The 12559-nt window shown below is 37.8% G+C and overlaps 1 protein-coding gene and 1 long non-coding RNA gene across 2 annotated transcripts; one reads left to right on the top strand and one right to left on the bottom strand.

The window, feature by feature from the left end:
• The first annotated feature begins 1530 nt into the window (after positions 1-1530).
• Positions 1531-6266, top strand: LOC144019457 (uncharacterized). Its single transcript, XR_013283679.1, has 3 exons — positions 1531-1768; positions 5616-6038; positions 6155-6266. It is a non-coding gene; the product is annotated as an uncharacterized LOC144019457 (long non-coding RNA).
• nkx3-1 (NK3 homeobox 1) lies at positions 4618-6254 on the bottom strand. The gene is made up of 2 exons (XM_077522540.1): positions 6049-6254; positions 4618-5973 (listed from the first exon to the last, which is right to left on the bottom strand). The coding sequence occupies exons 1-2, from the start codon at positions 6206-6208 to the stop codon at positions 5606-5608; spliced, it is 528 nt and encodes a 175-aa protein (XP_077378666.1). The 5' UTR covers positions 6209-6254; the 3' UTR covers positions 4618-5605.
• Positions 6267-12559: the final 6293 nt, after the last annotated feature.

Genomic DNA, 12559 nt, shown 5'->3' with positions numbered 1-12559 from the left:
ATAAAAGTCCTGTTAATAATAGTGGATTTTATTATATATATTTTACAGAAATTACTAATAAAAAGCTTGGAACTTTTTTTTTTTGAGAACTGCTGCTATCTGCTGAACTGCGTAGAAGTAGAGCAAAGTGAATATTCGAGTAGCACTTCCAAGATACTTGAACCGTGGATTTTCTCAAGACCACAATACCGGAATTTGTATTTAGCTGTTGGACTTGCTGAGCCCCGCATCACATGATCTCAAACTGCTTTAAGTTCAAATTTGAGTCACGTGACATGGGACTTGTTGAGACCCAAATAGTGTTAATTTATTTTATCAGACATTTTTAAATGTAATGTAGTCTTGGTTGTAGTCCAGTTTCAGTCACACTTATTAGTTTTTAGCATTAGTCAACTTCATCCCATTTTAATTTAGTCAACTTTTAGTCGACTATAAAACTACCATTTTAGTCTTTATTTTAGTCCCCGAAAACATATATATATATATATATATTGTCAACGGATAATGTTGAACATTTCGGATCTAAAACTATTTCACATAAAATGTTCTCTCATCTTTCTGATGAAAAACAATTTGACACACAATTACAGTATATCAAAAAGTGGCTACTCTGGCTACATGCTACAAGCTAGTAAGTTAGCCAGCATTAGTTAGTGGTCAGAATAACATTATTGTTGGAACGTTGTAGCCGTTGGATTGTTACGTGAACTATATATATATATATATATATTTTTTTTTTTTTTAAACCGTTCTCCATCATTCCACCTCCTGTCTGTCCCATGTGTTTGTGGATATTGCACTCGCTAGCTGCAGATTTGAAAGGTGGTGTGTCAATGTGTCACGTCACAGTGACAGATTAGCAGAGACAGGATTTTACAAATTCATATAATTTTTGTCCCGTCTTTGTTCCTGAACTTAAATGTCCATGGATTTTAGTCCAGTTTTTATTAATTGAAGTGCATTTTCTGCACACACAATTACAGTATATCAACAAGTGGCTACTATGGATTCATGCTACGAGCTAGTACATTAGCCAGCATGAGTATTGCGGTCGGATTAACATTTTAGTCCAGTTTTTATTAAGTGAAGTACATTTCCGTCTCGTCTTCATGAGTCAACGAAAATACATACTGATTTAGTCAGTTATTGTTTATTAATTTGTTTTAGCCTAGTCCAGTTTTAGTCCAGTGAAAAATGTGTGTTGATGATTTCGTTAACGAAATTAACACTAGACCCAAATCACATGTCCTGGAACTTTTACAAATGAACCAAGTGACCCACCTGGGAATACATTTTAAACCTTGTCATACTAATCAGCCCAAGTTGGACTTGCTCGAGTCCTGGATCACATGATCTTGAACAAACATTAAAATTGTGCCACACGATCTGATTACAGACCAAAAATGACTTGGCACTACATGTCCGATAATGTTATGCAAGTTTGAGACAGTGGTCTAAAAATAACCAAAAATCTTAAAACCTCAACCACACGATCAGAGACCAGTACGAGGCATTCCACAAAACCTAAGTCAAGCTTGAGACTCAGACCATATCTGTCCTTTAACTGACCCCCATTGCGCTCACGATAATTCTGCTTATGGTTCTTCCTGTGCTGGCTGTCATTTACTGGACTGTTTACATGAAGACTGATACTTGCTGATATTCTCCGACGGGACAAAAACACGACCGATCTGAAGTTCTTATCGGGATGCAGACAGTGGCGAGCTTTATTCGGAGCAGGCATGTCCCGGCCGGCACACGTACACAGGTTGGTGGCAGAAGAGTTGTCCCCGATGTGTCCGTGATCACGTTGTTTATCCCCCGCCGACAATGGACGCTCACGTCTTCCGTCCTTGTCGGTTTCATCTGCAGTCCATTTGCTTGACTACTTGACATCTTTATGCCGAAGATAAGAGCTGGAAAATTACAACAGCCTCTTCTCTCAATGCATGCTGGTCCTAACACACAAACATCCACGCGGTGATAGCGATTGGACGCGCAGGTTTCAAAAGTATGTCCGTTGCCTCTTTGCCTGGTAACATGGGGGATCCAGTTACATTATCCAAGGAAGTTTACGATAGCGGATGAAGGATGAGGGCTGGTTCAAAACGTCTTATCGGACGCACCAAATTTGTCAGACAGTCACGGCACATTGCAACACTGACAAAGGCTTCCTTTGTGGTCAAGTTTTGGTTTTTCTCCTCATCCCTTGATGAAGATCTGCTGGGCCTTCAAAGTCACGTTTAACCCTTTATGGGACACCCATACAAAATTTCAACCCTTGAAAATTGAAGTCAATTATGAATGAATCTTTCCTGTTTTTGCAAAAAATAAAGTCAATGACACTGGAATTATGGATATAGTACAACCGTGGAAAAAGTGGGAATTGTTTCCTTACCTGATAAATGGCTCCTAGTACTATTAACCACACTTAACGTCTAAATAAACAACACGTCACTTCTTGGTGATCCTAATGGGAAGTCCTTAATCTAAAGGCACACGTACTAATGCCTCAGTGCTTTTCATCAGTTACCTCCAAATCCAGTTAATCCAGGCGCTGCAGGAAGAGATTCTAAAATGCCTAAAAAGAGAGGATAGCTGCTTTTGTATTCAATGTGTCGTATCTCATTCAGTCGCAAGAAAGTGCCCGCATTAAAAAAAAAAAAAAAAGCCTATTAGCCTCAACATGCTATGCTAATCAGTAAATAACTACTTTATAATTCTGTTGCCAGGCAACATAGCACGGTCTTAATTGGTATGAGCATTTATAGAGATCGAACCTACTAAGTCAATGACCACTTTACATTGGCCTAATGATCTACACTATCATTCATTGTATTTTCATCGGGCTAGTTTACATGTTTTGCGCATTCTGTTCAGGTCAATCAAAAATGCTATTCCTTTCTACAATTTTTCTAGATTACATTTTTAACCCTAGTTGTTGAATATGATACAGTTCAAAATGGTCTAAAGCAGTGATTTCCAAGAATGTCTCTATATATAGTTCTTGACCTGTGTTTCCTAAAGTGGTTGGTCCTAGTATCATCACAGTATCTGGTATGTGAAAGAATTCCTCCTGTAGTACAATTCATTTGTATTGAACTTAGTAGTACAATACATATGTATTTAATTTTCAAGAACTGTTTGTTTTAAAACTTTTCTTACCGTCCAATCTTTATCTGCATTGAGTAACTTTTATTTGCAATACATTTTAACTGAATCATTTAACGCTAGTGAAACGCAGAAAATTTAATTTTAATTCGCTACTGCCATCTGTGGCCGAAAAAAATTAAACTGCATTTTCCTTTTTTTATTTTTTATTTTATTTTATTATTACAGTTTTTTTTGGTTTTTACATCACTCATTCATACATACACAAGCTCACCTCATGTAAGCCACATGGGTCTCCCAGACGGAGGAGCAAACTCACGCCAACCGGCACGAAAGGCAAGTGACGGTTCAACTGCATTTTCCCTCCTTCACATACAAAACGCGCACACGACGTCACATCCGCCGAGGTGCCGACACAGGGCGGGAAATTCAAACCCGAATCCTGTCTGAAAACAATTGGCCAGAGGCTTGCAGAATTACCCATTATGAACACCTGAGGTGTTAATCTGCTCATTAAAAATAAAATAAAAAGGCTCGTAATATTTTGGGGCAAATTGTTAAAAAGTGCAACTTTAAGTACTCCCCCCTCCACCTATATTAAAGTGCAATTTGACATTCAAACTACAATGCATTGCTTACAATACAATGAAATATACTTTAAATGATTTGATATCAAATAATTTGAATTTAGTCGGGAATACATTCATATCATTTCATGGAACACATTTAGAAATGAGGTTGTCTTCCGATAGCGTTTAGCCTAATGTACCGTATCTCTATGCGGGCATTACAATGACAAATTCCTTTTATCGCATTCAACATGTCCGCATGCGGCCCGCCCGCTGAGAGACACACTGCTAGATTACTGTCACATTCTCACGGCCGTCAAAACAGACGCTATCTGCCCTCTTCATGTCTAATTACCTGTTTACGCTGAGGGTCGAGTCGATGATAAGAAGTCGGTGTATGAACGTCTTGAAAGTCAAGATGTTCTGTTGAACCCTTTGACCGGTTCAGCCGCCGTACACCAACTGGTTGGTCCACTTTGAATGGTCGCATGAGAGAAGAGGAGCCACTTGACAGGTTCTCAGCTTCATGCCACACTGGCATCTTTGTGATGCTCCCGCGCAAAGATAAGAAGAAGCTCTTTAAGATGTTTGTCACTCGTGTTGTTTGTATGTTCTTCTGCGGGGCACTCGTCGACCTATCAAGTCTGCCGATGACGACCCGTGTGAACTCGCTGCTCGGATTGAACTTTCCCGACTCTTGCAGCCAATCGTGACGCAGTCGAACAGGCTGACCTCGCACTCAGTATCTCCGAGTCATCGCGTTCGTGCTTCTTGTCATTCCTGAGCACGCACTTGCGCTATCTGATACATCTCCAACTGGCCACGACGTTTTACATTCAATACAAAAATGATGTGAAAGTCCACTTTGACATGTTTTTATTGACTCAGTTTAGTTGGTGGTGAGTTTGGTCAAAAGCCTTGACATACACTTGACACATTTGAAGTTAAATTGCATTTTTATTTGGTATTTTTGGTGGAAATCACACAAAATAGTGACACAATTCTGTACATCATTGATTTAAAAAAAAAAAAAAGGAAAGTTCCCATATTAAAAATAATTCAATACATGAACAGTCATTGTTTTGAAGCTATGGTTGCTCAACGTTTTTGAAACTGAGAGCTACTATTTAGGTCCTCAATCTATACTTACGCACTTCTGAAATAACACATTTGGTGAAATTACTCTTAATTACACAGTATATTGTTATTAGATGAAATTTATGATTTCCCCATAATAATTGCCAACAATGATTTAACACAGTAGGATACAGATTCATATCAAAACGTAATTTTTATTTATCACTAAACTGCGTACACTTTCAAATGATCATCATTCCCAGGAAATCACAATGTCCCATCATTGTCGAGCTATTAAAAAAGAAAAAAGAAAAAGAAAAAAAAAAAAAAAAAAAAAACAGACCCGCGGGCTACTCATTCACTCTAAAAACAGTTGGGTCAAAAGTAACCCAATCACATTATGGATCAATTTGACCCAACTTTATGGTTGTTTTATACAAAATTACTATTTTTTTTTAAACCCAAGTAAAGGATCTGACCAATATTTATGAGTTGATTTACACCCAAAAAAAATAAAAAATCTTGACTCGAAATTGGGGCAAATTGACCCAAGTTCGTGGATCGGTCAATTTTTGATCCATAGTTGGGTTATTTTTTACCCAACTGGGCTACCTGGTGCTCAATGAGCCTTTAAAATGTCATTTCCATAATGTAAACAACGAGGAAACCATTGATTATTGTCATGCATAACTCTTGACATAACTTTTTAGAGTATTTTGACCATTTTGGCTCATTCTTATACAGTTTTTCTTCAAAGTAGGATATACAAATGCAGACTATTATGCTAACAGCAATCACATGGCACATTGGCAAAGTCACCATTTGATACAATGTTTTTTTTTTCCTTTTCACCACAAGGCCGGCCTCCAGGCCCCGCCGTAGTCCCACAAGTAGGGTCTGTACTGGTACGCCCGACAAAACGAGTCGAAGAACACCACCGGGTCCAGCCCGTCCGCTTTGTACGCGTCCTGGAGGAACTCGGACGCCTGCTGCTTCCTCTTGGTTTTGTACCGGCGGTTCTGAAACCAGATCTTCACCTGGGTCTCGCTCAGTCTCAACACGTCGGCCAGCTGGGCTCTCTCGGAGGCCGACAGGTACTTCTGGTGGTTGAACTTCTTCTCCAGCTCCAGCACTTGGAGGTGCGTGAACGCCGCTCGCGAGCGTTTGGGTTTTTCCGCCGCCTCGGACGTGCCGGGGCAAGATGTGTCCAGGGATGCTGTGAATAGGGAGACAGGATGATCAGTCAATAAGGAGACGTCAAACAATGATTCCACTCAGATGGTGAGCTCACCTGTGCGCTCCACAAATGTCGACTCGTGCAACCTTTTGACGTCTGCTTGCCATTCTTCTTTGGCTTGGGTGCAACATTTCCCAACAAAGGTCGTGTTGTCTTTCAGGGAGAGGATGTCCTCGATGAGGAAAGACGTCCGAGGTTTGACCGGATCAGACATGTTCGCAGCCACAGGTCCACTTGTGACGGAGGCCTCTTACTGTCAGAGGGTACTTGAAGTGCGGTTTCCTCTTCAAAGTAGCTTTTTAAACTAATGCAGGGGGCGGGTTTACAAAGGGAAGGGGGTGTGTACTCGTGCTCACTCTGTAACTTTCACTGCAGTTGCTGGGCACAATCGTGAACAAAATATTGTAGTCAATTTTAAATTCTTATTTTTCAAATATTTCGTGAAAAAAAATAATGATTTAAAATTGATTGAAATATTAAGTGAAACAATGTTCAGAAAATCAGTTATCAAATATGAATAAGAAAATTCAATGTAATAAAGTTTCGGAATAAAATGTATAAAAATGTTTACAGTAAATGGAATTAACACAATGCACCAATGAATCAGTTAAAAAATTTTTTTTAAAAATATGGCAATAACCAGATCAGAATAATATATATATATATATATATATATATATATATATATATATATATATATATATATATATATATATATATATATATATATATATATATATACATATGTATATATATATAATTATTTTTTTTAAATCTACTTTTTTTTTAAATCAAAATCAAAATGATAGACAAACAAATCAATTTTCAAATAAGGGTAAAAATAAATCAATAAATAAAGGGAATACATTTACAAGAATTTTTATTTGGTAGCATATTTAGAAATGTATGAACATAGTAAGAATAATTGTTTTATTTAGTTTTTAAATCTAAATATTTCAATTTCATTGAAAAATAAGCACATTTGCAAAAACTAAAATATATATTCATATTAACACATAAATGTAATAGTTGTATATTAGCCTATGTGTGTTAGGGATGTTCAATACCACTTTTCTTTGTTAAAACGATACAATTATGAGTACTCAGAAATTGAGTAGTCACCGACACTAAGTACCGACACATACAATTGTGATACATACAATTTGCCCCAAAAAAAACATGGCGGATAATTTTAAAGAAAAAAACTACCAGTATATATCCCAATATAGTATTTTCCTTAAAATTGCAGGAAATTAATTGCAAGTTTCTATTCTTGTTTCTCATTTCGAGTTCCTGATCATAAAATGGCCACAAGAGGCCAGTATTGGCCACCATCTCTAGTACTGACACCTTGAAGTAAGGCTGGGTATCAGCCTGATGCGATACCTGGTATCGGTACTCACCTTTCCCTAATGTGTGCATATTTGTGTGTATTGTGAGAGTGTGTGCGCAAATAAACAATAATTAGTAATAACATGTTTTGAAAATGAACCATTCATTTTTCATTGATACTCAATGTCATGTGCAGGTAGTATTGAACTGTCTGTCACTATTTGCTCTGGAGTGACTTCTGCATTTTTAAGGTTTCATGTTATTAATTGATTACAATACTGTTTTAACCTACGTTTTTAGTGGCTCAATTTAACTGTTTCAAATAACATCAATGTATTCATTACACTTCAACAGTATGCAAAGCAAGCTCGTTGGTTAGTTGAGGTGTTAAATTGTCATTGTGTGTTTTTGTATACAGTACATGTAGCAATTGGACACTAATTAGGAATCATTCATATATTTTTTTTGTACTCCATCGTCGTTCTCCATGCAGCCTTCAGCTGAGCGTCTGCGACATCCGGGAGGTAAGATGACCTTTCCCTGGGGGGGAAAGCAGGGGTCAGAGTGGGTGGTCGTACCTACTGGACTGCGCTAATGACTTGGGCACATTTTGACCGGCTCCTGAACGGACGATCTCATTGTTTGGTTGTTGTTGTTGTGGCCCAAGAATGATACATTTACTAGCCGTGTCCGTGCTCCTCTGGGAGTTCATGCTTCATTTGGAAAGAGGACATTTCGGGGCCTCTCCTGCTGGCCACTGAAATGTAAGTAAAAATAAACAACTGAAATAATGCGCTAGCACAAGTGTTGAGACCCTCTTTATAACTACGTGTTCAAAATCACCAATCACATTCAAACTCATCTGCCGCCATTTAAGGTTATTAATTCTAAATAAATTTCAGGTGTTGCAGTAAGCTTTTCCAGACAGTTTCTTTTTTTTTTTTCTTCTTCTTTTTAGGAGAAGCCTGAATTTGTGTTGCTTAAAAACAAACAGATCTTAAATTAAACACAACTGAACTGTACTTGGACAGTGATTCTTTTGCGTGCCACTAGAGGGAGCCCATGTCGTATAGATATGGCTATTACGCAATACTGGCAAACTGCCTTGACCTCCTGTGCTTTCCTGTGAATTGTGTGAATATTGATGCTACACCTGCTTACAGTTAATTAAATTCATGTTTGTTGTCGTATTATGACTTCATATGACGACTTTCGACCAGCCAGGACACCTTTCATGGCATGTAGTAGCCCTTGTTTTACATTACTTTTCAGTTTGATATCCATTACGTTTACAAAACTTGCTATCCTGAGCGATTGTCATGTCGTCTGGGATGTGATTTTCCATCTCTAATTTGCTTGAAAATGGTTTGCCCTGCTCCTGGATACAAATGGAGACTAGCTTCTTGTCTATCTTTCTTGTATAACTACTACTGCTACTCTTTCTTCTTCTTTGTATAATCTGAATGTCCTGTGGTGCTATGCTGCCTCTCAAAGGTCAGTCTTGGTACTACAAGCTTCACCACAAACCACAAGAGCATTGCCACGCTGATTCGTTCCATCCATCCATCCATCCATTTTCTTGACCGCTTATTCCTCACAAGGGTCGCGGGGGCTGCTGGCACCTATCTCAGCTGGCTCTGGGCAGTAGGCGGGGGACACGCTGGACTGGTTGCCAACCAATCGCAGGGCACACAGAGACGAACAACCATCCACACTCACACGCACACCGAGGGACAATTCGGAGCGCCCAATTAACCTGCCATGCATGTCTTTGGAATGTGGGAGGAGACCGGAGTACCCGGAGAAGACCCACGCGGGCACGGGGAGAACATGCAAACTCCACCCAGGAAGGTCCGAGCCTGGACTCGAACCGGAGCCCTCAGAACTGGGAAGCGGACGTGCTAACCACTCGACTACCGTGCCGCCCTGATTCTTTCCTCATCGCATATTTTAAATGTCAGATGTTAAAAATCGCCGTGTGTGTAGTAGTACCTGCCTTCATTTCCTTTCTCTACAAGGTCAGTAATAATCGTATTAGCGCATGTGTTGTCATATGGATGAGCCAATATTTCTCCCCTTATTTGTTGTGCATATATCCTTAATCACACATTTACATCCTGTTCCCTGTTCAGAAACTTTAAAGAAAGATGTGAATGATTGTAAAAGCATCCAATTAGAACCAGTAAAGCGGTTCTGCCCAGGCTTTAGCTGTTGTCTGGTCAACATAGTATTAAGATCGCTGATGTGATAGCTTTCACCTTGACTGTCTTTCATTTCTGTCTGGGAAAGTGTTGACGCACATTTTACATTTCATTACTTTTCTTTCATGTAGTTGATTTCAGACTTTTTTTTTTTTTACACAGAGAAACCACATTTTTAAAATGAGAAAAGCAACACTCAATAATACACTTTGTAAAAGCATACAGTAATGACATAATTAAATAGAATTACAAAGAATCCAACTGTTTTTGTCACAATTTAGTCCTGTTTAGTTTGACAATAAACTCCGACTGGGACTGACATTAAACAGCATGGAGCCTCTTTGTACCAAAATAAATTATTTAAAACATTTCTTAAAGATTTAATGCAAATGTATTGAAGTTAATTAAAATTGAAATACGGCTGGACTGTACTGTGTAGTAGTTATTTTTTTTCTTACCACTAGAGGGAGCATCTGCCACATTTTGACAATCACTGCAAAGTGTTCAACCACCGTGAAGATTTGTACCTACTCTGAACATGTGGAGCAACATAGCTCAAGTGGTGACCTTTCCTCACCGGGAAGCTGTTTATCTTGCACAAAATGTTTTCTTTGAGCCACGCCGACTTGTTTCGTCATTAATCTTCTGTTGTTTTTCCTGCCAGCGTTTTTGTCCAGGGCTGTGGCGTAACGTTACATGTGTCGGCCTGCTCTTCGCCACCTGGGCAACCTTTTTTTTTTTTTTTTTTTTTTTTTTTTTTTTTTTTTTTTTAGTCTTTCATCACGTCACTGACTTTAATATATTTAGAAGCTGCTGTAATTTAGCATGCTGCTATGTTGATTTACGGCCTTAGCAAAACAAAAAGAACATTGGAGGAGAAAATGGCACTTAAAGTGGAATGTGTAACTAATTGGAATATTGTGTAGTTGAATGTTATCGTTATTTATGTCGCCACAACTATTTGAATGATTCCTGTACCTATAAATCAACATATTATTTTGTCATGAAACAAATTTATTTTTAGTCTCAATTTGAGACTTTATTTGTTAATAATAATAATAATAATAATAATAATAATAATAATAATAATAATAATAATAATAATAAAATTATAATAAATAATTATTTATTTTTATTATTACTATCGCTTATCATAAAATTACATCTTTATTGTTGTAATGTATCTTTATTTTCTTAATGTTATAACTTTAGTCAATGTAAGATTACAACTTCTTCTTTAAAAATGATATAACTCCACTTATGTGAAATAATTAATCCTTTCTTGCATGATTACTACATTATTCCAAATCCCACCTATATTATACCACATAGCACTATTACACCTTTATGCTCTTATTTATTTTCTTGAATTTGTTTTCAAATTCAAATTGAATTTCTTTTTTTTCTCAAATAGTCTGGTGATTCCTTTTCACTGTGCGAGAAGTATTTGTAAATTGAATAATGCTTGGGCACAGATGACGTTATGCTTTTACCTTCTTTATGTGATGAGCACGCTCGGCTCACGTCATCCTCGCTACGAGATGACCCTCATGAAATGTGACTCACCGCGTTTGTAATCAAGCATCTCTTCACTCTCCTGTGACACACACATACACACAAGAAGATGGAGAGGTGGTTGGCTAATAGGCCTATCTGATCTCGTCAAGTGTCTCTGGACTCCACTCTGTCTACATGTTCATCCTTATCACAGAGTTTCACCTCCTCTCCACCTTCAGGGGTTTTTCCCCACTAACTACTCGGCTTAACTCGTCATGTCGACTCTTTCTAAACAAGACCCATTTTAAGTTTATACGCCGCTTCTATGCTAATCTTCAAATTCCACCATTTCTTACTGGACTCATTCAATTCTATACAGTGGCAAAGAAGCTGGGAATGGAAGCGAAATGATGACTTTGGATGACGTGTCCATCAGTGAGTGACAGTTGAATGGAAAGCGTTTCCCAGTTGAAGAGCCTCTCAGTCTGCAGGTTTGTTTACCAAGCAAAGCTGGAGGACGGGACAGACGCTGAGCTCTTATCAGTGGATTAGTCAACGGGACAATGATGAGCTCCCTTTGATAGAGCGGCTCGCATCAGGTCGGATGTCACTTCCTCCTTGTGGACGAGCGTGGAAGCGTTTCTTCCAGAAAGCATAAGAAAAACTCTGCTGTCTGCCTTTTAGCACAAGGTTGCAATTGGTATGTATTGTTAACGTGTTGCTTTCATGAGACTTGACATCATTTGAAATGAAGCCAACCTGCATTTCTCATGGGCCACAATATTAAATAGTAGAAGTACACCTGTATGTGATACAATACACAAGCTGTAGCAAATATTACATCTAACTGACTAACGAATGAATAACTGTTAGTGTAAGCAATTGACAGTTTGATTGTGTAACTATTAGCATTTATAATGTTTAAATGAAGATGACTTGACCACGAGAAGACTAACTAATTGACTGACTATTTGTGTTACTTTTAAAATTTATCTACCGGTAATTAAATTAACAGACATGACTGACTGACTGACTGATTGACTGACTGACGGTTTGTGTAACTAAGCAAGAAACAGTTTGACTAAATGAATAACTTTATTAATGATGACATATTAACTTATAATTTGCACAATTTAAACAGACTTTTCTGTCTTACTGATGAACTTTGACTAAATAACTAACTTTGCCCTCTAACAAAATAGTACCATTAAACAAGTCTCTCGAACTAACTAACTAACTAACTAACTAACTAACTAACTAACTAACTAACTAACTAACTAACTAACTAACTAACTAACTAACTAACTAACTAATCAATTGTCTAAATAAATCTTTTGTGTCTGACTAATTATCGTTGTCCAAGTAATTATTAATTCAGTTTGCCAAAGAAATGTAAGAACATTTCTGTCTGTCCAATTAATTAGCTTTCTAAACTACTGAATTTGTCAAACTAATTAGCCTTTTTGTCAAACTTGCTTACGAAAAAAAACAAGTGTTTGCCTTGCATAATTAACCGTTTCTCTGTCTATCCATGT

Source organism: Festucalex cinctus, chromosome 5 (genome assembly GCF_051991245.1).
Source record: "Festucalex cinctus isolate MCC-2025b chromosome 5, RoL_Fcin_1.0, whole genome shotgun sequence".
NCBI lineage: Eukaryota > Metazoa > Chordata > Actinopteri > Syngnathiformes > Syngnathidae > Festucalex > Festucalex cinctus.
Note: the sequence above shows the minus strand (reverse complement) of the source record. Positions and strands in the feature narration are given on the sequence as shown.